Source organism: Zootermopsis nevadensis, unplaced genomic scaffold, assembly GCF_977971745.1.
Source record: "Zootermopsis nevadensis isolate Lab colony 2312 unplaced genomic scaffold, Znev_1.0 Znev_ptg000008l, whole genome shotgun sequence".
Lineage (NCBI taxonomy): Eukaryota > Metazoa > Arthropoda > Insecta > Blattodea > Termopsidae > Zootermopsis > Zootermopsis nevadensis.
Window position 1 is genome coordinate 14,941,724 of NW_028259140.1, and position 24,677 is coordinate 14,966,400.

The 24,677-nt window shown below is 41.5% G+C and overlaps 1 protein-coding gene across 2 annotated transcripts; it reads right to left on the bottom strand.

The window, feature by feature from the left end:
• Positions 1-9,115: 9,115 nt before the first annotated feature.
• LOC147874504 (kelch-like protein 10) lies at positions 9,116-22,024 on the bottom strand. Of its 2 annotated transcripts, none has more exons than XM_087345250.1 (10): positions 21,861-22,024; positions 18,188-18,375; positions 16,689-16,937; positions 15,157-15,436; positions 14,141-14,377; positions 13,516-13,685; positions 13,056-13,225; positions 12,061-12,219; positions 10,868-11,075; positions 9,116-9,587 (listed from the first exon to the last, which is right to left on the bottom strand). In XM_087345250.1, exons 2-10 carry the CDS (start codon positions 18,370-18,372, stop codon positions 9,338-9,340), a joined length of 1,908 nt encoding a protein of 635 aa, XP_087201376.1. In that variant the 5' UTR covers positions 18,373-18,375; positions 21,861-22,024; the 3' UTR covers positions 9,116-9,337. The 2 variants fall into 2 exon arrangements, with proteins under 2 accessions (XP_087201376.1, XP_087201375.1); XM_087345249.1 differs by lacking the exon at positions 21,861-22,024 and adding an exon at positions 20,510-20,707.
• Between the last annotated feature and the right edge of the window lie 2,653 nt (positions 22,025-24,677).

A 24,677-nucleotide genomic window follows, 5' to 3' on the forward strand; every position in this document is an offset into this window, starting at 1 on the left:
TGTTGTGTGACCACAGAGTTGTATTCGTGAATCTGGTAATTTAGAAATTATGGGGATGCATCGTTCCTTGGCAAAACAGGATGAACCTGATAATTTTAAATAATTTCCTGGTCACCAAGCCCTCGTTCACAGCTTTAAATGCATTCAGTATTTAGCTTTTCAAGAAGTTCCCTCTTACAAATCCTGTCATTTCAATCTGAACCAGTAACCTAGCAACCTTAAATTTATTTTCATGTTAGCGATGTCATGTGTTGAATGTTAACCGAAGATATTTTCTGTATCTTTCCTAAATTATTCACGTGTCTGTAGTAACAGCAGTGCCTGGACCCAGTTTCTGAAATTTAATGTCTGAAATATTCATTCTTATAACAATTTTAATATTAATTATTTTATTTAATTATAATAACTTTTTATCACAAGAATACTTTTAAAATTTGCCTTAACGTCACGTATAAGAATTGTCGAATGGAGGGCTCAAAGTCCATCAAAAAATTTCAGGTAACTCGTGTCATCACTAGCTCAAGTTGAATTTTGACACTCTGTGAAAATGATTTAAATCTGTGATTTATCGGAAGGTACTACGCCTGCAGGTACCTGGAGCAACTAACAAAAACCAGGACATCTCATCTGCAGTCCAATACTTGAGCACATGACGTCCAGAACACAGAGCAGAGGGGCTACGCCTTCAACAATTCAACATCACGAAGTTTTGTTGTTAATTTGATACATATTTTTGGATATTTCCTGGGGATTGAGACGAGCTGCATCCAGTGGGATTTTCTAGTGTTACAGGATAATGGCAGCAGAGTCAGCGTCTGAAACATTGTTTTTTTTACAAAAATAAACAAAAATATATTTGTTTCGAAAGTGCAATTAGCCTCTTCACCGTCCGGTAAAATGTTAATTTTAACTTTGTCCAGTGTTTCGTTGAACCACTGACACACTCGTGGTACTACAAACCTTGAGATTTTTTAATCCTGGGAGTTTCAGAATGCAGGCCTCAGACATTCCTTCTAAGATGAACATTCCAGGAAGTGCACTTCGGCTTATTTGCGTCATCTTAAACATCTGCATTTTTGGGACTCGACATTGCTTTAAAATGTGGCTGCCGTATCAGGAGATTCACATGCGATGGAGTCAGAGCGTTTATAGCAACCGTTATCAGTTGGCTAGATTCCGGATTATCTTCAGGTCTGTCTTTCTGTCACACGTTTATATCAGTTCCTAGCGTAGTGTGACCCGTCTATCTTGACGGGAATTAATGTTCATTTTGTTCGACAGTAACACAATTTATTCCAGCAATATCAATACAAATCACATTAAAATTACGCAATTTATAATGTTTCTCTTTAGAGTAAATTAAATGTAAAAATACCTTCACGGCGACTACCAAAAACACGTAAATAAAACCGAGCGTCTTACTCCAGACTCCTGCCACTTCCACAAGAGGCGACACCATCACCTCGTTTTCATCTCGTGCTACCAAGGTCTCCTACGTCGCACTCGCATAGCAAATTATGATGAGCATTGACTATTATATTAGGAGCAAACATTCGTGTGTTTTTAAACATAATTCTCGTGTGTTCTAATGGTGGTGCAATGTATTCAGTACAGCTGTTTCTCTGTCGTTCAATATCCTTGAAACAGAGCCAGCTCCTGAAACGTAGTGGCTTCATTTTTGGAATACTGAGCGATGGGTGACGTCCAGATAAACACAAAAACTTAGGACTTAGCACCTCGTATTTGATTCTGTGTAAAAATGTTGTTTTGAAATTGATGTTGCTAAAACTTCTGTCATTATTTACGAGATAAATTGTTAGTATTAACTGAAATTATGAATTGTAAAATAGTATCAAAGATACTGGACTGAGAGCTGTGTTTTAAGTCCACCTGACGTCATATTTTCAGGGGCTTAAAATGTCGCGTTTGATACATTTCATTACCTCTTCTTTCTCAATTCCTCGTGGCGTCTGTTTCGATTCTGTCTCTGAGAGTTTGTTTTTGATTTGTGCGGTCGAAATTCGAACTCCATTACGACAACGGAATCATCCAAATTCGAAAGAGTTCAGAGAAAGTTTCCTGCTTTGTGCCACGGTAATTACGAATGCATTTTAGTTACAGTAAACATCCTTTGCGGCGTCTTGATGACTTCCCTTTTCAATTCGTTAAGAACAAAATTAGTTTTTTTCCGTGTTTGATTTTGCTATTGTCCTGACCTCTGTACATTTACGGTTGGTCTCAATTTCAAGGTCAATGGCGTACTGCGTGTTTTTGTGCAGTAATTGCCACTTACAAGGAAGACAAAGTTTCGCTTGTTCAAATCTTATAATCTTAGACCTAAGCCACACCCAGAATTTACTTCTAACTTCTTTTGTCCGTATTCTGTGCACTCGGATCTTGTTTATATTCGACACCTTAATGTCTTTTCCTTATCTTTACGTTATTTATAAATTTTGTTCTATTTTAACTCGTCCTATTGTTTTAGCGCTTGGTTGTAACCGCCCTTCTTGATTGCTCTCAAGCAAATGGATTAATTACTTAAGTCTTTATCATCATCATCATTGACAGTCGGTTCAATTTCCACTTCGGGTTTAGGTTTTGTAAAGTTTCATAATCGTCGTTATTGTGGGGTTTGGATAAAACCAGTTAAGAGTCATCCGCGAAAGACTTGCTCGTGTTGTGTTGATGGACGTGTATTCGCGTTATTAGACTTCTATGTCACTTTTATTAGATTCGATGTAAAACAGGGCAATTTATAGTACGAATTAAAATAAATGTATGCTTATAAAATATCCGCACAATTTGTGACCGAATGTCAAAGTATCATAACAATTATACACTGTCGTCTTCGTTACTTCAATGCTACACGAATATTCAAAATAATAACGTGTAAAATTTACTGCGATATAAGTTAATGAAGCTTCTACAAAGTACAGTCAAATAATTAAATAAATTTAGAGCGTGATGGAGCACGTACATACAGACATTAGTGTTCCGTGCTCCGTGACCGGAAAAACCTAAATGGAGAACAGCCCGTTAAATCGGAAAATGTTGTGGGAGATTTGTCGCCAGTTACGAGAAAACGAGAAAAGCTTTGACTTTGGTAGTGCGCGCAGAGCATAAGGAAAATGTTTTCTCAGCTAGAATACGTTCTCACGGCGGGGAGTACGAAGACGCCCGTCTTCTGCGTTATAGCGCCGCGAAGTCTGGTAAGAGGTCCCTCCTGCCTCCATCATCACGTCGTCTTATCGCCCTGACGATGGAGGCATCAAGCAGCGACCAGATAGACTACGTCGGTTTGAAGCCACAGATTTACAACCCTCAGACTTCTGGAGAGGTCAGAACTGCCGAGGTCAAATCTTTCGCCCTGAGTCAGGAATAATATGCATAGCAGCTCGTTACAGATTGCACCATCCTATAATTACGAGTCGTAGTTCGTAAGTTTTTTTCTACGCACTTGTTAAGTAGCAGAGCGTCTGTTGCCACGTACAGCGCGTCGGCCCTTCCTTACGTCCAAATCCCCTGTTTTCAGCTGCACGTGCATCGTGTCTCAAGGTCCCCTCCCCGTCCCCCCCTGCGCCTCATCGTGGGAAATTGCAGGTGTCCGGAGTCTTTTTCTGTAACTCGTTTGTCATGTTAAGTACCTTTTATGAAACGCACAATGCCCAGTCTGTCTGTAACATTGCGACACCCCTGAAGACTCAGCGGATTTTAATTAAATTTGGAACTGGTAGACTTTAATAAAGTTACTCGGACCTGATTCTGGTCCGCGTTGGACCACCGCAATCTACACGGCCACGTTTCACACGCTAGAGCTTGTGGGGAGGGGTACAATTCATCGTCACTTTACCTGAAAAGACCGAGCGATGTGCAGACGTTTCGATACATAATTCCGGAACTCTGAACGCCAGGCAGCTCTACAGCTGTCTAGTGCTTCAAAGCGTCGCGATGCCTATTTCGCCAGACCAGGTAAATCCTGGAATGGGGAACGGCTATAACGGTACACTGCCCTTCTATTATTCAGGAGAATTTTCGAAGAACATTTAACGGTGGAGTTCTAGATAGTCACGCAGTAATTTAATATTATTAAAAAAACAATAAAAAGAGCTCATACGTTTGAAAGAATTTGTAGCGCGCAGAAAATAGTGGGTTGAACATGTAGAATGACTTTCCGTCCTTATGATATTCGTAATGCGCAGTTAAATAACAGCACTCGGCTCTCTAATTCGACGATGCACCGGATTAATTCGTGCGGACTCCAGGACCAGAAGTCGTTTTGCCGAAATTGAAGTTGAAGGGAGTGGACACAGCTGATCGGTCAAAATTAGATGGATTCTATTCTGACGACCTTAAAGTCTACGGTGTGATTTTAATAGGAAAGAATTACAAAACAAATAGCACCACTGAGGTATGTTAACTTCTTTATTATCTTCCTCAGTGAAACGAAATTTGCGCATTACCTCAGCATATTACACGAGATACGTCCTGTGACTTTTAATTTTCAAATGGCGCAAGCTGTCAGACGATGAAACCATGAGCGCCTCGTGTTCGAAGCGGCCTCCGCCCATTTGAAGGTGGACGCCTTAACATGTTCGCGTCGACCGTCGTCACAGCTGCCCGGAGCCTTAAGGGATCTCCGGTAGTCCTGGGAGGGACTGCCTCAGTGCGCGTTCTTCTTCACGTTTCCCCGAAGGAAAAATCGATCCCGGCGACCGACGAGGCCACGCAATCGGCCCTCCACGTCCAGTCCACCTTCCCTAACGTGTCGCGTTGAACCACTGCCGGACATCTCCCCCACAGTGCCCTGGAGGCACGTCTACAAGCAGCCCGGGTAGGAGACTTTTCAGCCTCTGAGGCAGCTCGTACGGGCCCACGACTAAAACCCCAAACGCTGAAGCATCTCCACGGCTGCACGTACAGTCCGTGGGCGACCTGTTACGTCACTACATAAAAGACTTTTCAGAATGAGCCCCCCGCCCCCAAACGCACGTTTCGAAAACTCGGATCTTGTGGCGCTTTCAAAATTATAATTAACGTGATTTTAATTACCAAATTGTTGCTTCACGCATCGTTTACTGACGAGATGGGCGTTGGTGGAACGAGGGTTTAAAATTTAAATTATGGTTGTACTGTGTTCGCATTTTATGAAAAATCTAAAATTCTGTCGACTGTAAACCTAACGCGCAACTCAGAACGAAACCCATCCCTTAAAAATCGTATATTAATTAAATTCGAAGCTAAACCTAACGCGGTTCTGTCTGTCTAATTAATACGTCCCTCTGATCGTCGCTTGACAATTCTAATTACGATTCATTGTCTGTAAACTCAATTTTGGACCTGATTGTGACAGGGTTAAGCCGTCTGTGGCCTAATTGACATTGCCCCTTAGAAATCACAGTGTAATTAGGCTTTAGTTCAAGGACGTTAATGTAATCTCATTAGATGTTTTCCTAAGTATTCCGCGTCTAAGTTCTCCACACTCTTTAGACTCGAACGATGGGAATTCGTCGTTTTATTTTACGTAACCTAGATATTATGATGGATCGCTGCCGTTCCTGCACTGATGATGGAAACAGAGTTAGTCTCCGAAACATTTGTCTTTGACGCTGCTAGTCGCCTACTCTACATGGCGCAAAAACCAGGAACACGGCCGTGGACCTTTTAGTGGTCAATTTCAACAGATACAGAGCCTGAACCCAATGCAAGGAATAAAAGGTCATTCCTACTGACCTGTTCTATGTGAACCATGGACCACATGACAACGGTTTATGAAGATGGCCGACAGTCATTGAAGTCCTCTTGCAAAAACCACGAGATGGTGTACAGGATTTGAAAGTAGTGTGGAAATATTTTCGCGTGTGAGAAAGTCGTCCTTTGTGCCCAGTAGAATGCGGGAATAGCAAATGCTTTGGGTGTTTACATGTGTAATGAAAAGTTGAAACCGACAAAGATTTTCCGTGCCTGGATACCACTTTTTCGTGATCTCCACGCCCCCCTACTCTCTCTTTTGTACGGAATGATCTTACGCAAAATTCAGCTTTTCCGCAGTTTATGCGCACTCGCCTGGCCATAAACGTTGTTGCAAAGGACGTATGTGTTCTGCACGCTGCATAACGAATGGGACACGGAGATCCGTGGAAAAGCCAAACATCGAACGAGAGGTAACATCACAATTATTATTGTGTTTCCTCTTGTTTCAGATCCCTGTTTCTTCTCCGTACATTTTATTCGTTCGCCGTTGTCTGTCTCTGTTTTCCAATGATACGATTCGAATTAAAAAAAAAAGTTACTTTATTAGAAAAGGCATCGCGTGCGCCCCACAATTCTGACTACGGTTTACGCCGAGCTCATAAGGAAGTCGGCGTCCGCTGAATTTCCAAGATGATATACAAAGTATATAAGTAACGCCACCGTCAATCCGGATTGGGGCCTCTGAAATGGCACGACGTTTCTTTCAGGCTACTAGCTACGAACTGGGCGTTCGGGCTTCAATTCTTGGCAGGACGGGGGGGGGGGGGGTTCCTTCCCTTTGCCACAATGTCTGGGGACAACCTAGAATCTAGGTGAAGTTATTATAGGTCCATTAACCTAATTAACCAATCAGAGATTGTAAGAAAAAGTAAATTCTACAGCATCTTCTATGTCACTTTAAATTTACCATGAAACATAAGAGTAAGTTGAAGGATAATATTAAAATGGATTGTAATGAAGTTAAATGTTAGAGAGTGGGTTGAATTTGAATAAGGATAATCTTGTGAAGACGGTGATGAACCTTTGGATTCAATGAAAGGCGGTGGATTTCTTGAGTGAGTAAGTTGCTATCGGATTCCGATGAAGGACTCTGATCCATGCAAAACAGAAATTAAAAAGTAGGAACAAGAAATAGACACAGCTTATAGCCCTTTTAGTGCGAAAGAAATTCGTATGTAATCGCAATAAACCTTCGTTAGACTCCGTCTTTTGTTTAGATAGTTCTAGATGATTTCCAGTTATGTGAAAAATGTGCAGTAGAAGCCCATACTGACGATGGTTTTGAAGTGGCAGGCTCTAAGCCTCTTTTACAGTCAAAATTTCTCTCCAAATGACCAATATTCATGGGCCATTGGTTGGTAATCATTATATTATATATTAATTATAAACCGAAAAGTTGAGTCATTATAAAACGGCATAGTTAAAGAATTTTAACTTAAAATTCAAAGGAAGGCGACTGTCTTTTGGATATTTTGTCATGCAGTCTGACATTAATTAATTTCTTTATTTACTGAGACGAGACAACAGATTTCCCGCCAATAAACTTTGTGTTGTTGGACCAAAAATGACCATTTGCTAATTACACGCCATAGTGAATTATGCTTATAGTTAAACACGTGAAAATTAATATACGTCATCATTACATGCGCTGTACGAACAGGCAGTGGAAGTATTGACACGCGCGCTATCTGTGTCTGCAAGCTGAAACTAGCTACGTGCGTGGTCTACGTCAACACTCTCCTGCCATCTGGCGGACGAGGAACTTCGGGACGTTATTGATTTTTCAATGCTTGAGGAAGGAAAGATGGAGGATGACGACTGTGTCCTTGGTTGCAGCGCCGATCAGTGGTCAATCCAGAACGAAAGAAATTTCGTTCTTACCGCCGTGAGAACTTTAGATTCTGCTGGTGTCCTCGAAGAAATGAAACTGATCTGTCTTGTGACACAATGGACTCGGGCCGGAATAAATGATATGTTACGTTAACCACGTCCTGGTTAGTGGCGCATTCTGGTGAGGTATTGTCCAGGTACCAGGCAGTTAGAAGGCGTAGTCTTCGTTCAGGCCTGGCTTATGATCTGTTAAGCTGATTCTGTATTCGATTTTATCTCCTAAAGATACTTCGAATTCCCCGTTTGATTAGAGCTGTCTCATTTTTCTATTACTCCGTATGTGCCTTACCTTGAATCAAGTTCCTAGTTTTGTGTATTTTGTGGTAATATTTTGTGCTCATTCATTAAAATACCTAAAAGTGCCGTGAACATCTGTTAACTGAAAGCATCGCCTGTTTCTTCACGGCATTTGAAGAGGTTGTGTAACCGTTCGCTTCTCCTTTGCTTTGTTGCCAAGGTGGGATCGGGTTCGATGAACGGATTTATGAGACTCTTTTGCTGGGTTTGCGGGATTTAATTAAAGATCGCCTCAGCTGAGGCTTTAGTTATTTATTTTCAGGTGATTGCTGATTAAATTCTCCGCGCGATATTGGTCAAAGTTAATGTAATACACCGATGAGTCCGTGATACCGTTTCAACTTGCAACTACTGACAACTGCCGACTCCACTCAAAAGACGTCTGCGTCTCATATACATTAATTTCTCCCACTTATTCCGAAATCTGAAATTTTGTAACATCATTGGTTGGACTTCCCGCTTAGTTTTGTGATTGGTGGAATATTTTAAATTCAAGTCAAAATAGCTTTTCTCTGATTGGTCGGTTCTATACCCGAGGTCAACTCTGACAGTTTACATCGCGTGGTGACGCTAGGTCACTTATGCCTACTTTTGCATAAACCCAATTAATAGGGATCGGACCTCCCAGGGGTGAAATCCTACAATGGCCAGTTGAAAGAAGTTTCGAACTTCTTGGATGTGGATTTTTCGAAAGGACAGATGACAGTGACCCTTTGCGACATGTGCGGGAGTGAATGCATTGAAAACGGAAACATTGCTACATCCTTAATGGGTGGTCGTAGTCCGAGCTCGACCTCATGGCTAGACGATTACAGTTGGTTCTTCCTCAGGCACATGGCACAATTACCCGGTATGTTGGAGCAACTCAGCAAAATTTAATTTTGCAATTTATTTAAAATATCACACGTAGATCAGAAATCGATACAAAATTCACAGTCTGTTGCCTTAATAATGACGTTCTTGTAAACGATGTTCATGAATCTTCCCCTAATACCATGAAGACGGTTTCGTAACTCGAAACATGTCGCCACAAGTGGATTTATTTAATACAGGACGTAAAGAGAAACTGCTGTGTGTTGATGAATGGTAATATTTTAGATAAAATTAAACGTCTTTAAAATAATTAATTTCAATAAGACTTCTTGAGCAGAAAATAACGAGAAGAAATAATTTCCCCTTCTTTGCTGCAAACAATAATTCTCTTTATTTTATGTTTTTGTAGCTACTACACCAATTCCTAGTTTTCTACATTATTTTCAACAACAACAACAACAACTGTGTCGTCAAGAATTGCATCAGCTCAGCGACTTCGCTGCCCTCCCGCGAGCGCCGCTCCAATTAAGGCCTCTCCGTATATTCAATGAGAGTCGGAGATCCTCGCCCACCGACTAACCCTATGTCAAGGTATCCAGAGAAAACCTTTAACTCTTTCCACGCACCAAAGTAAGAAACGATGTAACCACACCAGGTTCAAACCCGTGGCTACATCAACAGAAAGAGTGTTACGTTTCTCCTTCAACATTTTCTTACATTTCTCCTCCATTAATTTGTCTCTGTGTTTGTAGGCGTAATCGCTTGCATTCGGTAGGTTCTCGATGACACAAGTCGACATCCCGGATCTACAAACATTCATGTCTGCCACCTGGTGCCTGCAATTTGAAATATTAAAAGTGAAAACAAATTCTCTTTCATCGTCCATTAATATAATCTACACTCAATATAATTTTTATCACATTTCTGTGACAAAATTACAGAAAATATGTATGGAGTTCTAAAATATCAGAGATTTCAATGTAGAATAAGAATAAAAGAATTTTCTTTGAGAGTCGTAAAATGTGTTGACCTAAAAATATCCACGTCTGATGGGCTGGCTGTCTTTGGGTATAATGGAAAACTGCTTGAAGCTAAGGGCACAGCTTCCACCGAAATGTCGTTGCTTATAATTTGTTTCCTGACAACCTAAACAAAAATTCCCCCAATCGGAATTCAATGCACGATTGCCTCAATATATTTCACTTAAGTTCCCACTTGATCTTTCTTTCACTCAGATGCACACAGAACACGGGCCATATTGCTATCATAACGTAATACATTTTATTACATCAAAGTGGAGGGAGAGGTTATCACACGCTCTCTTTGGAGAGATAAGCGTGTCTTGTTTGAGACTTGCGCCCATGACAATATTTCCCTCTTTTAGGAAAATATTTTCAAAAAAAATTTGTTCCACCAAAAATAGTTCTGGAGAGGTTCTGCTACACGTAAGACAGACACAAACCAAAATTAAATGAATTTATCTGGGATTTCTGACTCTTTCACAAACAAGTATGGAGAAATTTGTATTCTGAGATGTTTTTGGAGCTCCTTACCAACTCCATCAATAGATGTCACGAGTGTGTATGGTCAAACACGCCAAGAGACAGCCATTTTGAAATAAACTTCCATCAGGAATGGAAACATGGGATTCATAGGCGTCGTTAAACCTGAAACTGGCCTAGCACTTTGACGAAAGCCGAAGATTATGGCGATGCTGATGTGCTGAACGCCAGACACTTCCTGCCCAAGAGAGTGCCACTGATCAAAGAAACTTAGTCAAAGAGCTTCTTATTAATGCAGTCACAGCTTACGTCTGATTAGCATTTCCTAGTCATTCGCCCTCCGCTTTATGGATTCAGCTTGACCGCAACATCGCCCTGCCTCCTTTCATTCTGCCCCCTTTATCTCGCCCAATTTTCGCGCGTTTATTCGAGGCCCTGAGTAAGCAGGAGGAACCTCCGAAACGTCGGTCAGTTTCTTCGACACTACAAGGCGCTGCATCCACAAGATCGCGGATACCTTGACCGGAAATGATTCACTTCCTAGCGCTTTTCGAAAGTAACAGTTTGTGATTATACAGCCCTGAACAATCATACAAACAAACAAAGAAACAAACCATCGATTTTCCTTGTCATTGAAACATTCGACGTGGGAGAAGAAGTTTTCACCGATAAACTTTCCACTGATGACGAAGATCTTGTCGTCCATCACTTTTGCGTCTTGTATATGTGAAGAGAAGTACATGGCAGGGATTTCGGTCCACGTGTCTTCTGCAGCGTCATACTTTTCGGCTTCGAGCCTGCATGATGTTTCGTTGCGTCCTCCTGCACACACACACACATTCAGTAACAGGTCACAGGATACAAAAAAAGCCGCCAAAATAAACTTATTCTAACCCCATTCAGCGGTTCCCTTCTTCTTATGTATTACTCTATCACCTGGCCACGAAATGTTTGGCTTTTATGGAGTCACAAGATTCATTACCTTATTCACAAAAGTCGGTAGTTGACCTCATCTCACATATTCTAAATCCTTAAAAACATTTTAATATTATCCTTCCTTTTACGCCAATGTGTCACAAGTGGTATCTTCTCTTCAAGATTACCAATTACAAATTTCTAGATGTTTGTATTTCCCGTAACTTCAATGCTTCACACTCCGACCGTCTTACAAACGGATTTATGCTCTTAAAATTGGTAATTCCGTGAACGGAACGAATGAATTAATACAACAAAGAAAATTCACTCCCTCTTGCATTGTCGGAATTAGTACCAGGAACAGCTACAATTTTATTTTCGTACTTGTAGCATCAGGAAATTGCGCCTGACATCTGTTGCCTGCTTCATGAAACTGCGTGCGAAATTAACTTTAAATATCAACACTAGATGGACTGTTCCAAACGGCGTTACACAAAGAAGTGACGAAAAGCAAAGACTGCGAAGGGACTGCTTTAAACCATCGGCTTTTTGGGGATAACAGCGCGGCAAACTGAAATTTCCCTGCTACAAGAACAAAATATTTACCTTTAAAACTGGAACTCTGTAAAAAATAGGGCATACGTTAGTTGAGATACCACAAGAGATTATACAATGTTAGTTAGTTAGTTAGTTAGTTAAGTGTTCTTTGTGGAGAATGTAATCGAAACCACGAATCGGGGTAAAATTACTGACAAACTAACTCTGTGATGACGGGAGTGAAATGCTGTTGATAAAGTCTCAGTTACTCAAAGAAAACCTGGAAAACATTTCGCAATAAAAAGTTCTGTAGGAAGGATAGAGGGGCATCACTCGGAATGTCCAGAGTTCTCACCTAGGGCGTACAGCCAGCCATGGAACTCGACGCAAGAAAGACTACGACGTTCAGAATGCATTGGTGCAACGAACGTCCATCGGTCGGTGTCCGGGTCATAAACTTCCACCGAGTTTAGATAATTCTGACCATATCTTCCACCAGCGACGTATATTTTGTCTGTAAAAACAAATTAGCCAAAATTAAACTCGTCTATGCAGAGCACAGACATTGACAATCCGTACTTAAATTTGTAAATCCATTAAGTCCCACTTCGTGTCACAGAAACTGCACAGACACGGCCGTCTCTGTTCATTTGCTTCTTTCTTTCGAATGCAGGCCATCGGCGTGTCGGAGGAATCGAGTTTAACTGATAAAATTTAACATAAACAGCATAAAGTACTTAAATTAACGCATAATGGAAATGACGGTAAATACGTCTTCTGTGAAACGAATTTTATTAAATTTGGTACCAGAGATGTACGGTACGAGCTGCTAAAAGGTGCTCTACATTTACAATACAATGTGCTATTTACATCAGATTATTAACTGTCTCAAAAACATATTGCATCTGTATTATTTGAGAGCCAATTTGATAGTTTGATGGTTGTTTGCACTCACTCCTAGTGCACACTAAAAAGACAGAAGACGACGCACAGGGACAGCTTACGAGAGCAGAAGAAACCATCACGCACTCAGAACTTCAAGCCGTTGCAGTCTGTGAAATAACGAAGTCCGTAGCACGGATAAAAGAAGAGATAATAAAAGAATATGGGACGATGGAATGAAGGAATCTAAGATCAAGAGCGAAGAGGAATGCCTTGATGATGAAGGCATAATGTTCGTCCGAAACATCGGCAGAAGTCAAACGACAGCCATCTTCGTACTCCCCGCCGTGAGAACCTCAAATCCTGAGATTTCTTGAACCGTTCTGGCGTTTTTACACGCGGACAGACAGACAGACGCCTCACCTTCTGAATTAATTCATACACTACTGATTAACAGGATTTACGTACCATTCAGTACAGCAGCACCTGCACTGCGTCGCTTTCTGTTTATGGGAGCGATCCACGACCACTGATTCGCCATGCAGTCGTATCTTTCCGCCGTTCTGTGATTAACATAACCATCTTCACCGCCCATGGCGTACACTGCAGCTCGCAGAACTGCCACACTTAAGTTGTATCTGAAACGAACAAAAGTACACGCTCTGCTATGCTCATTTATTGCTTATTCAGATGCATTTCCTCTCGCAGAACGCAATTGTTCGCTCGTCATTGTTAAATATTAATTCAGACGAATTAACAAGCAAATCGCATTCTTAAAACCAAAATTGTCGCAAATGTCCTCCTTTATGTGAGTGGTACAATTTTACATCCCTGCCCACATTTATATCTTGACTAAGACAGCGACTATCAGCTTTTTTAAGAAGGACTCTGTTCCCAGGAGTTTCTTATTTACGAAGCTGCATCTTACCTGCGTTCATGCATAGGCGCCACCTCACGGCATGTCTTCGTAGCAGCGTTGAAGCAGAAACATGAGCTTAATGAATCCCTGCCGTTAAAACCACCGATGACATAAATGTCGAAACCGACCACTGCCGTGCGATGTTCGGCTCGCGGACCGATCGAGTCGACCCCCTCCACCTGCACAGGAAGAACAGGTCATGGCTTTATGTCTCTTTGGGTCACTTAGTCTACTGAAGTGAAGTCCTTACATTAGAGTTCAGGCGACCAACCACCGGCGCAGGGGTGCAACCCCCAACAGAGGACCGAAATTGCTACCCCGTGGAGGGAGGCACTCGACAAAGACCGTGAGAAATTAACTTGGAGCGAAGGTGGAAACAGGAAGACCCGAAGAGAAGCTCTCGTCAAGTTCGACAGACAAACGTAGAATCAATTTCTGATCAACAGCTGACATTTCAGGTTCGTACTTTGGCAAGGACAGATGTTGGTGTTTTGGGTTTCATCGACGCAAAGATGGAGGCAGTACGTCCATGATTAAGCTTAAATAAACAATTACTTGTAAAATAAGGAAAACTAGTTTTCCCAGAGGCTTCATTTAACAAGGCACGGTAAGAGTAGAAATGCTTGTGACTCACCACACTCCACCGGTCTGCTCGTGCGTCGTAGGATTCGACCACATCTGTCATCCTTTTTTCGCGACGCCCACCAATAGCAAACAGAATGTCCTGTGGGATTCGCGGGTAGGCAATCCTTGGTGTCACGATTTCGTTGTCTTCCTTCGTCAACCTTTCAACGTCGTCCAGGAATTTGAGCGTCTCCGAAATCAAGGGTCTGCACGCCTCGTTTTCCGTCACATACGGGTGCTTCGACACCTGTTGAACAGTTCAAAGTGGACCTTAAAATCTTTTAGGAAGGGATGCCATGTTCCATTGCAGAGGAGACAAGAAATTCACACATAATTTGGTTCTGAAATCACCGAAATAGACTGTGGTATATACAGGAAAATATGATTTTTGGTTTATGTAACGACACTTTTAACAAATGCACAGATTGAGGAAAGAAGCGAAATCAAGGTTAAATCGATCTTAGAGAAAAATATTGAAATGTGTTTCAACCGAAAGTTAAATACTTCAGTAAGGGCTGCATTTTGAGTTACATTAAAAATTGTATTTTATTTCTCGTCTCTCCTGTGCGAGATGCACGATGCGATCACCACATTTTTTTTTATTCTATAAATTTAATTAATCGTCAAAATTACGTGGCATCTAAAGAAAATTATGACAATTAGTTGCTTTGAGTGCCAAGGGAGGCAACCTGCTACATGCTGATGGTTGGGCGGAAGGCCCATCAACACAACAGCGTGTGGTTATGAGCTCGATGTCTATTAAGAGCCATTGCATGTTTCGACCGAATGTCACGATGTCATTGTAACATTTTAACCAGAATTGGAATAGGTCAACAGATCCCGTTAAAACGTATCAGTATTAAATCTAATGAACGAGCTGGAACTGCGGACAGACAGACAGACTTACACGTGACGAAGAAACAGGCTCATGATTTGCATTAATTAGTTACGAAAACGTGTGAATATGGAATTGAAAATGCGGGATTTACTTCCAATAAACATCCACGATTTCAGGGGCCTACTGACCTCTTCCTTGAAAAACGTTTCGTCAAGGAGTCCCAGTCTGACGCATTTCAAAAGGCCCGCGATGTGACCTTTCCTGTTGTCCGGGTCGTGGTTGATCCACCGGAGAATGCACTCCCACACAACTCTCTCGTCATTCACGTTCAGTTCCTCGGCCTCGATTATCGCTTGCAGCTCCACTGCAGGCAGTTCCAGCAGTTCTTCGCTCTGCTGAGACACTTCCACGAAGTGGCACAGAACGAAGCGACGAGCGTGAGTCTCGAGGTTGGCGATTAAGTGAAACCTGCGACAGCGAGGGTAAGAGCCGTCTCAGAATCGATCTCCTTCGAACACTGACACATTGAACCACTGCAGCAAGAACTGAATTCTGAAGTGCTAAAACACCACAGTATTTCGCCTGAAGTTCTTACCTTAGCCGTTTGAAGCCCGAATGAGCGAGACTGAGAGCAGACACGTGGAGAGGCTACGACGATGGATGCTCTGTTTAACCGGGGCAAAATAGAAAGTTTTCGGCTCTGAAGGTACCCAGGCAATGCCCGCTCGTCCTCGTGATAAGGTTATAGGTTGAAACAAGGGCACGGCGTACGCAAGTGAAGAAGGCAATGAGATGAGGAGTGTAGAATTTTTAATTCTGGCCGTAACCTTGGCGAAACGACGTTTCGGTAACTGCGTGTGTTAATCCCGTGAAACCTTGTGTAACCCGACTATATGGGGGGAACCACGGGTCTGACGAGCGAGGGAAAGGGGAACGTGGTCACGGAATTGAACAAATAATTTGAGACTCAATATAGATTTTAGTCGCTAGCGAATGATGCGGGCGAGTCGCACGCACAAGCCGACGGCGAAAGTCACTCGTGAGCGCTGTTCGAGGGAGTCCCTGTTTTAAAATAGTGAATTTGTCACTCATTCTGTCCATCGCATGAACTGGAGGGTCTGGTGTGATTCTGCGCATGTCAGTCGATTTGCTTGCTATGTTTTTCCTCAACAAGATGGAGTAGGAGTTCAGCGTCTATGGGAACCAATTCTCTAAATGTCTTGAAGTGTTCATAATAATCAGCAATATCTGGGGTGAGGTTAGGTCAATGAACTGTACCGCGTGGACATCGATTTAACCACTCTCGCCGGTGGAATCTAATCGCAACCGATCTGGTTGAAATTCGGTCGCTTAATGCGGGAATCGGATAATCGAGGCTGGGTTAACAGAGGTTTTGCTGTATGCAGAAGGATGTGGAGATGAATGTTGATTTTGATATTGGGAGGATTATGTAAGAAGCAAGGAATGCCGCAGAGAATGAAACAGAAAAGGATTTCGAGAGGAAGACAGATTTAATTATGACCCTGCAATAGGTCATAATGACGATCAAAACATACGCAGTTAAATCAGAACATTTAAATTACAGGGACGTTAATAATAACCTGCTAAATATTATAATTTGCCCAGTGCTCAGTCAGAGACTTTAATCTCCGACCTGGTACTCGACTGATCTCTTGAGTAAAGCTGACGTCACAGCAAATGACAAATGAACATCGATTACCTTGCGAACTGGATGATGCCGACACAGTTGTCGGCGTCCATCGCGTCCATGAGGAAGTCGCAGCAGAGTTTACGAAGGTCCGGAATAAAAAAGGAGTCAGCCGTCTCGAGCAGCTGACGCGCGTTGTCGGAGTTGATTTCCACCTCGTCGAAATAAACATAGTCCAGTATCTGGGTCATCATGTCTGAGCCAATTCTGCGGAGGGGAACACTAATCTTCGCACTGGTGTGCAGTGTCGTGAAGAAGATCCTGAAACGTCGATTTGGAGAAACGGCGAGCAGAAAATTACAAGTCATGCGCATAAAGTTTAAGTTTTTATGACTCACGGTGCCAAATTAAAGTATCTTTTGTCAATGTGGTAAATGGATTTTTGTTACCTGAATAATTAAAAAACTCCCAGAATGTGTACGAATGGGACCGGATTAACTGCGAGAGGTTCAAAAGCGGGCGAAGGCTTAAAAGAATTTAACCTAATGATCGGAAGGCAAGCAGCGAGCATTTGAACTATGGAATGGCCACCTCGTCTCTTAGATAACCTTGACGCCTTCAAGAGATATCTGAGGTTATGACAACTCCTACAGAAATTTTAAAGCCAACGCAAATATTTCAACATACATCGCGGGCTGCACATTCCACTGATTGGTCAGTTCGTAATATGAAATCTATTTGCTCTGTAAAAATAATTTAACCGACAACAAGCCAATGTTTCTTCGCGGCCTTTAAGAAGTGATCACCACCCAGGAAAGAATTTCCTATTACAAATTAAGGGATTTGCATTGCAAGACAAACGGAAAGATTTGATTGTCGGAAAACTGAAAAAGGGGCACAGCGTCTGTTGGGAAACAGAAACAATGGCTCGTTGTTAAAATTCATTTCTCATTTCGAGAACTCGCCGCAACTTTATTTAAAACACAAGCAGATTAACGTAAGCACAAATTCTCGATCGAGTTTCTCCTATCAATGAAACACATCTCACGAAGATCTTTGTTAAAGTTTATTTAAGACAGAGTAACACAGAGCAGCTTTCAATGTTCCGGGCATTACCAACTTTCTTCTGGACTTTGTCGGTCGTCTTTATGTATTAAAACCAAGACGTTTTGGAAATGGATTCTAATTCTCCCTCCAGATCGATTGACTGTCACCTCGGTACAACCGCACTTAAAAATTAGTACAAAAACCACCTACGTCTTCTGGGATGTTGTCTCGTAGAAATTATCGGACGTTTCATAGGTGCTTACTGCCTCCATCATCAAGGAAAGAAGGCAGTAAGTACGTCTGAAATGCCACTCAGTTTCTACGCCGCAACGCCCAGAAGACATTCTTCTTCTTCTTCCTCTCCGCCGTGAGATTTCATGACAATGAACGAATAACAAAAGACAATCAGCCGTATAAAAATACAGGTTTCTGCATCAAAGGGGATAAAACATTTCACATACGAATTGACGTCTATCATGTCCTTACTTCACGTGTTAATAAACCACGTCAGTTCATAAACAAACCTGAAATATTCGCTGCGCATCGACAGAATCTCTCTGCTGACTCGAAAGACGCCGCCGTCCTCCAACCTCAACGCCGCGTCACACAAGAGGTTCCTCTCTTTTAGTTTATTCAGACGGACCAACGCTTTGGTGCACGTGCACCTGCCGCCGACTCGAAAACAGCTGCAACTTTGGTTTGACTCCATCTCCTGAAAAGACAGTCGATCGCTGTTACAGGTTTTTCTTCATACTCACGCGTGTGCACATCAACTGAGAGTGCCTGAGTAGAAACACGATACTGAGAAGAATATCTGGACCTGCGAGAGAGTTACTGACAACGGAATGGCGAAAATTGTATAAAATGGAGCTTTATAGATCTCTTCACTAATTAATAAATTGTAGGCTTTCAGATCGAGGGTGAAGGGATGGGCTGGGCTTGTAGAACACATGGCAGAGACAAGAAGTGCAACTTTTTAATCGACAGACCTGAAAAGAAAAGGTCACTTGAGCGTCCTATGCGTTACTGTGATAATATTAAAATGGATCTTAGAGGTGAAGAATGAATGTGTGAAATGACTTTATCTGCTTGAGTATGTGGTTTAGAGGCGGGGTCTTGTATACACGAACATGAAACTTCATGTTTCATAAAGGCGAGATATTAGATTACCTAGGCTACTGTTAGATTCTCAAGCTGAGTTTGTTTCTTTTTTTATACAAATGCCTGTTGAGATTCGATACAAAATGATAAACTGTAAATATGACATATAACTAACTACTAGACGGCTTACCGAACACGAAGGTTCATCACCGAACTAACCATAGCCCTCCACCGGACCCCGTCCTATGCCAACAAAATCCGGTCTCCTTCAACTCCTATCTCCCATGGATCCCGCCTGAGATTATCCTCCCATCTACGTCTAGATCTCCCCAGCTGCCTCTTCCCCCCCAATACCCGGTGCACACCTCTCGCCCCATCCATGCATTCCAGATGCCCAGCCCGTCTCCCTCTTCTTGGCTTAATCACCCTGAAGACGTGACTGATTTAGGCAATATTAAGTCATGCCGCGTGTTTGTCATTACTCGCATAATTTAAATCTCCTTATATGTAAACTACGTAGACATTACGTATAAAATATCAATGTAATCTGTAAAGTCTTAGATGCCTCTGCTCTGGTGAATCGATTTTAAAAAATTACGAAAAGAATATGCCATAGAAATTATGTGACTTTTGATGCAGAACCAGAAAGTTAACAAATTTTGGAAAAAGAAGGCTACACCTTTTCATAAGCATAAAATTTTCGAGTACTTCTCTCTCTGTAGAACTAAAAGTGCGTAAGAGCTTACATGATTAAGGACTTTCCTGCCTAAGTTACACATTTATATACATTACAAGCACAAAATGGAATTTAAATTTTTCAAATGAACGCGAAAATTACGGTTGGGAACAGTCACAAAAGCTCTAATTTGTTCTAACGCGTGCGTAGATCAGGCCTAGATCACGCCACTCACACACTTCAATGTGCAAGATATTCTACGAAAAGTCGATTGGCACTCGGCTCGTCAAAGAACAGCCCACTTTCTTCACTGAACCAGAAGGCTGATCACCATGTTTACAAAAGCCCGCCACCGGGGTCTATCCTGAGCCAGTTCGCTCCATCGAGTCCCATCTCCCTAAGATCCATCTTAATGTTATCCTGCCACCTACGCCGAGGTCTCTTCCCTTCAGGCCTTGTAAACACTCAACTCGCCCTAACAACATCGGGTGTGGAGCTCGTCAAGCATTTTTCTCTCTTATCTGTCCCACTCCCGTTTTGGGTCCAGACATCTTCCTCGACACTCTGTTGTCAGAGGCCCTCAGTCTAAGTTCTTCCCTCAAAGTGAAAGACCACGTTTTGCACCCATAAATACTTTGCACTAAACAATAGCAAACATTCCCCGGATTCAATCTGCTGATAATGGGAGGGAGATTCATCGATAATTAGACTTTTAAAACCGAAATAAAATTTCTTCAGAGTTCCCTAAAACGCTTTAATAATGTCGATGTATCAAGAGATGAAAAGTTTTAGAATTATTGTTCAGAATATAAACCCCACTTCTTAGCACCCACATATTTTTATTAAGATTCTGGGCTACGAAACACGTTTAATTCCATTAAAATTGTAAAATGTTAATTGCCTACTGGAATATTCTTTTATTATAAATGTTGCCGTGAACAAACAGAAGTCAATCTAATGTTACTTGAAATTGTGTTAAAAAAGTTTAATTCTCTTACACGAGTTCACAAATGCAGACGAAAACATTAAATGTGATGAACAACAATATTTATAATTAGGAATTCCTTACCTCAAACTTTGTTCAATTGTAGGAGACCACGATGTCCACGGGCAAAGATCAGTTTAATCAAAATTAAAATGGGGAGAGTAGAGGGCGGTTTCACAGATTTCTTAATAATTCTTATATAAGATAAGAACTTGTGATATTCTAAAACGTTTTAACAGCACAAAATTATCTACTCTACGACGCACTTCTACAACCGAGTCACAGCAAAGCTCTTAACAGAATGACGAAAGCGGATTGTTGATGTCAATATATACTAATGCAACAATGCCGAGTAAACAGATGACGCAACAATTAGTTTCTTAGGTAACGTAACAATGCACGCATGAGTTCATATAAAAGCTGACCATTATTGTTGACGGCAATAATGAAACACAACAATTCCGAGTAAACAGATGACGCAACTATTAGTTTCTTAGGTAACATAACCATTGTTGTCGGTCCATATTTACACATTGTTGGTAGTTAAAATGTAAAAGAGTATTAATATAACTTATAATTAGGTTACATTCAATCGTAAATGCAAGAAGTCGAATGAATTTAAAAATATTCGGAAGAGACACGAAGAAAAAACTGCATTTCCAATTGCCCTTATTTAAAAATAACGCCCGGTTTCATTTTACTTGATTAATTTTAAAGATGATTTTTGAGGGGCCCGAGCGCTGTTGAGCCCATCGCCCCTGGGTCGGAGAAAATGTTTCCCCCGTTCGAATCCCGGGGAAGGTGTTTTCTGTTGTTCGGATAGCGACCACTAGGGAAGAATGGCGCTAAGGCAAATTCTGTTCTTGTTCCTCGGAAATGATTCGACTGACTAAGGTCACAAGCCCGAAAACTGTCAGACCCAGAAGATGAATTTGTAAGAAACTGTCGTATTTCATCCTTAGTAAATTCTGTGGACGAGCAGACGTTCGAATGCTGATGATTTATTTGATAATTGAGATGAGTACAGTTCGTGTGAAACACAATGTTGAATATATATAAGTGAGTAGACCAGCAGAGTTTCCCCCTGACGAGTAACGTGAAACGTCCGATGCGTCTTCGAAATTCACTGGTTATAAGCAAATCCCCGATATCAGTGACGGCTTTTTACGTGTCGTCCCAAGGCGTGGTTCGGGATCCATTTAGAGGACACGATAAACCCCTAGGAACGCGACCCCTTGCCCCGTCAAAGTTCGGGCGTCCTGACCTCGGCAGGCCTTCTCTATTTAGAATATAATTTCAATAAAATTATCTGGAGCAGATCCTGTCGCCCCCGTCTACAACAGCTGGAAATGGAAAGCCTTGCTTTCTGTCCAAGGTCCACAATGTGACTACTATACTTTATATAGTAACTTAATAATAAATAGGAATCCCTTACCTCAAACTTTGTTCAATTGTAAGAGACCACGACGTCCACTGGCAAAGATCACAGATTTCTTAATAATTCTTATATAAGATAAGCACTTTCGATTTTCTAAAACGTTTTACCAGCACAAAATTATCTACTTCACGACGCACTTTTTCTACAACCGACTCACAGCTCAGCTCTTAACAGAATGACGAAAGCGGATTGTTGACGGCGATAATTAAACACAACAATGCCGAATAAACAGGTTACGCAACAATTAGTTTCTTAGGTAAAGGAACGGAGTGCAATACGGTTCATTCAGGCTATTATACTGCGTGCATAAGAAACGAGAAAAGAGCCTTACGGCATGCTCAGCCAAGATTGTTGCAGGTGTGGGTTAGAAATTCCAATCCTTTTTCTTGCATTGTTATACACGCAGGTGTTCACGTAAAGGCTGACCATTGTCGACCCATATTTACACATTGTTGGTAGTTGAAAAACAACAAAATAAGAAGCTTATAATTTAGTTACATTCAATCATACTCGTAAATGCAAGAAGTCGATAATTAATAATAAATGTGTTCTTTATCAGAGGGAAATAGATTTAAATGAGAAGAGGTATAAGAAGGAATTGCAATTTCATTTTCGCTTATTGAAAAACAACGTCGGGTTTTATTTTACTTGATTAATTTTAAAAATAATTTTTCAAGCGCCCGGGGCTGTTGACCCAACACCTCCGCGCCAGGTTTCGCAGTTCTGGCGTAGACAACGGAAGTGTAATCGCCTCTGAAGATGGCAGATCTCTCATTTCAAGGAGACTGAGATGGAAATCATAATTGTTATCTCTTTCTGGGTCTAATCCATGTCACAATGGAGACTTATATCGCTCATCAACTGAACATGTAATTTCGTTCTGACTTTTAGGTTCCTATTTGATTCACCGACATTTCCACAAGACCCACACACTTTTAATACGCAAGAGCATTGCGCTCCTTTTGGAGCGCTGTCTCTAAAATAAAAAATCGATCATAAAGTCAGTTTTCGTAACCGTAATATATCGAATGAGGATCAGTTTACCTTGTTGAAGTTGTTGGAGTTGGTACTTCAAGTAGTTGATAACGTCTTCTTTCACTTTTCTTCATTTCTTAAATAGTTCTGATGTTTTAGTTCTTTACGTCGCTGTTCAGAGGCCAAATGTTCTTGGTCAGACGAATGTCCGTAGCAAGAGATACACGCTCCGTCCGCCTTACCACCGGGAAAGCGTCTCGGCTACCCAGTGGATTGACATCAGGGCCAATCTGCGCGCTGTGGCGAGGAGAGTCATCCAGTTTCTACACAGACAATGTACTCAGTGTGTACCAGAGGACGAGTGAAAAGAAGCTAGTTCCTGGAACCATCACATGAGGGCGGAGTGGGGGGGGGAGATAGGTCCTTGCCGTACAAATCTACTAATTCCAAGCTTAAAGTTTATATATACAGTGCATTCCGGTTAACTGGGACACATCGGGACTAGAACACTTTGGCCCAATTAAGCGGCGGCCCCAATTATGCGAAGTCCCACGTAAAGAGTTACAAAGGTTTGTTCTTTTAGATTTAAGATTAGTCCCAAATAAACGTCCACCCCGATTAATCGATGGCCCAATTAACCGGAATCTACTGTGTATATAATTTGTTGTTCTTTTTTCCCACAATCACGATAATTCTGAAACTGTGCTGCAGTTCTCTAAACACAATGAATGCAGATTACGTGGCTAAAATTATCTCAAGGCTATTTGGTAATTTCACAATGAAAAGCAAATTTACTCTTATCCCATTTTCAGACAGAAATGAGCACAGCTTTGTTACTAATAAACTCCAGAAAGGAGAAAACTTCTTGACAAGTTTACAGTCGCTCACCTGGTCAAGAACCCGGAGATTCACAAAATGCTGTCAGTGGTTCGTATACTGAGCCAGATGAATCCAATCCGCACCCACGCGCCATTTCTTCAAAACATATTTGTGCCTGTGTCTTTGGAAAAAGTTGTTCCGTCCAAAATGTTGTATGTATTTGTGGTTTCTCCTGTGCTCCGCTCATCTCGACCTCCTTCGCTGGATGACCCTCGTAATATCTGGGGCGCATTATGAAGGACCTGATAATAAAATCTTTTGAGCATTCTACTTTTTTTTTTTAGTACTTTCCAGAATCTTCTCGAAATTGTAATTTAAAACGACGTCTCAGTGACGAATTTATTCCCGTCCTCAGCCATGAGGAACAGTTAACATGTGTTTCGCCCTTCATATTACGTTGTACCTGAGCACTGACGCATTCCAGCCCTGGAAACGTTATTTTAATTAATTGACGTCCAAGACGCCTGTCATTTAATAAAGCACGAGTCAGAAACCTCCGGACTTCGTCTTCTCCTCAGGAAGTTTCTTCTTCATTTGATAAAGATACTTCAGTGAAATTTGTACCGGTTTCTTCTGGTCAATGCTTGTGTTTAATCCCTCGCATGTTGAACTCTGACCAAACAGTGCCTACAACAAGGTTAGGATTTAGATATATAAGGGTTTCAGTACTCCTTAGTACCAACTGGAACCCCTTCCTGAAGGCGATGAACTGTGTCTTGTGACATCACCTTTCACACTGGAAGAAATTTAATTTCTTCTACATTCTATAATAATAGTAATGATAATACTGCGTTTAACTTCCACATATTTCTATTATTTTAATGGTTGTGACATTTATTCCTTATTATTCTTCTCCTTTGCCACTTTTATAGGATAACTTGTCCAGTTGAGCCTGAACTAAATTGTGTATATTTGTTAGTTAAGAATATGATTGATGTTAAAATGCTTGACTAATTATAG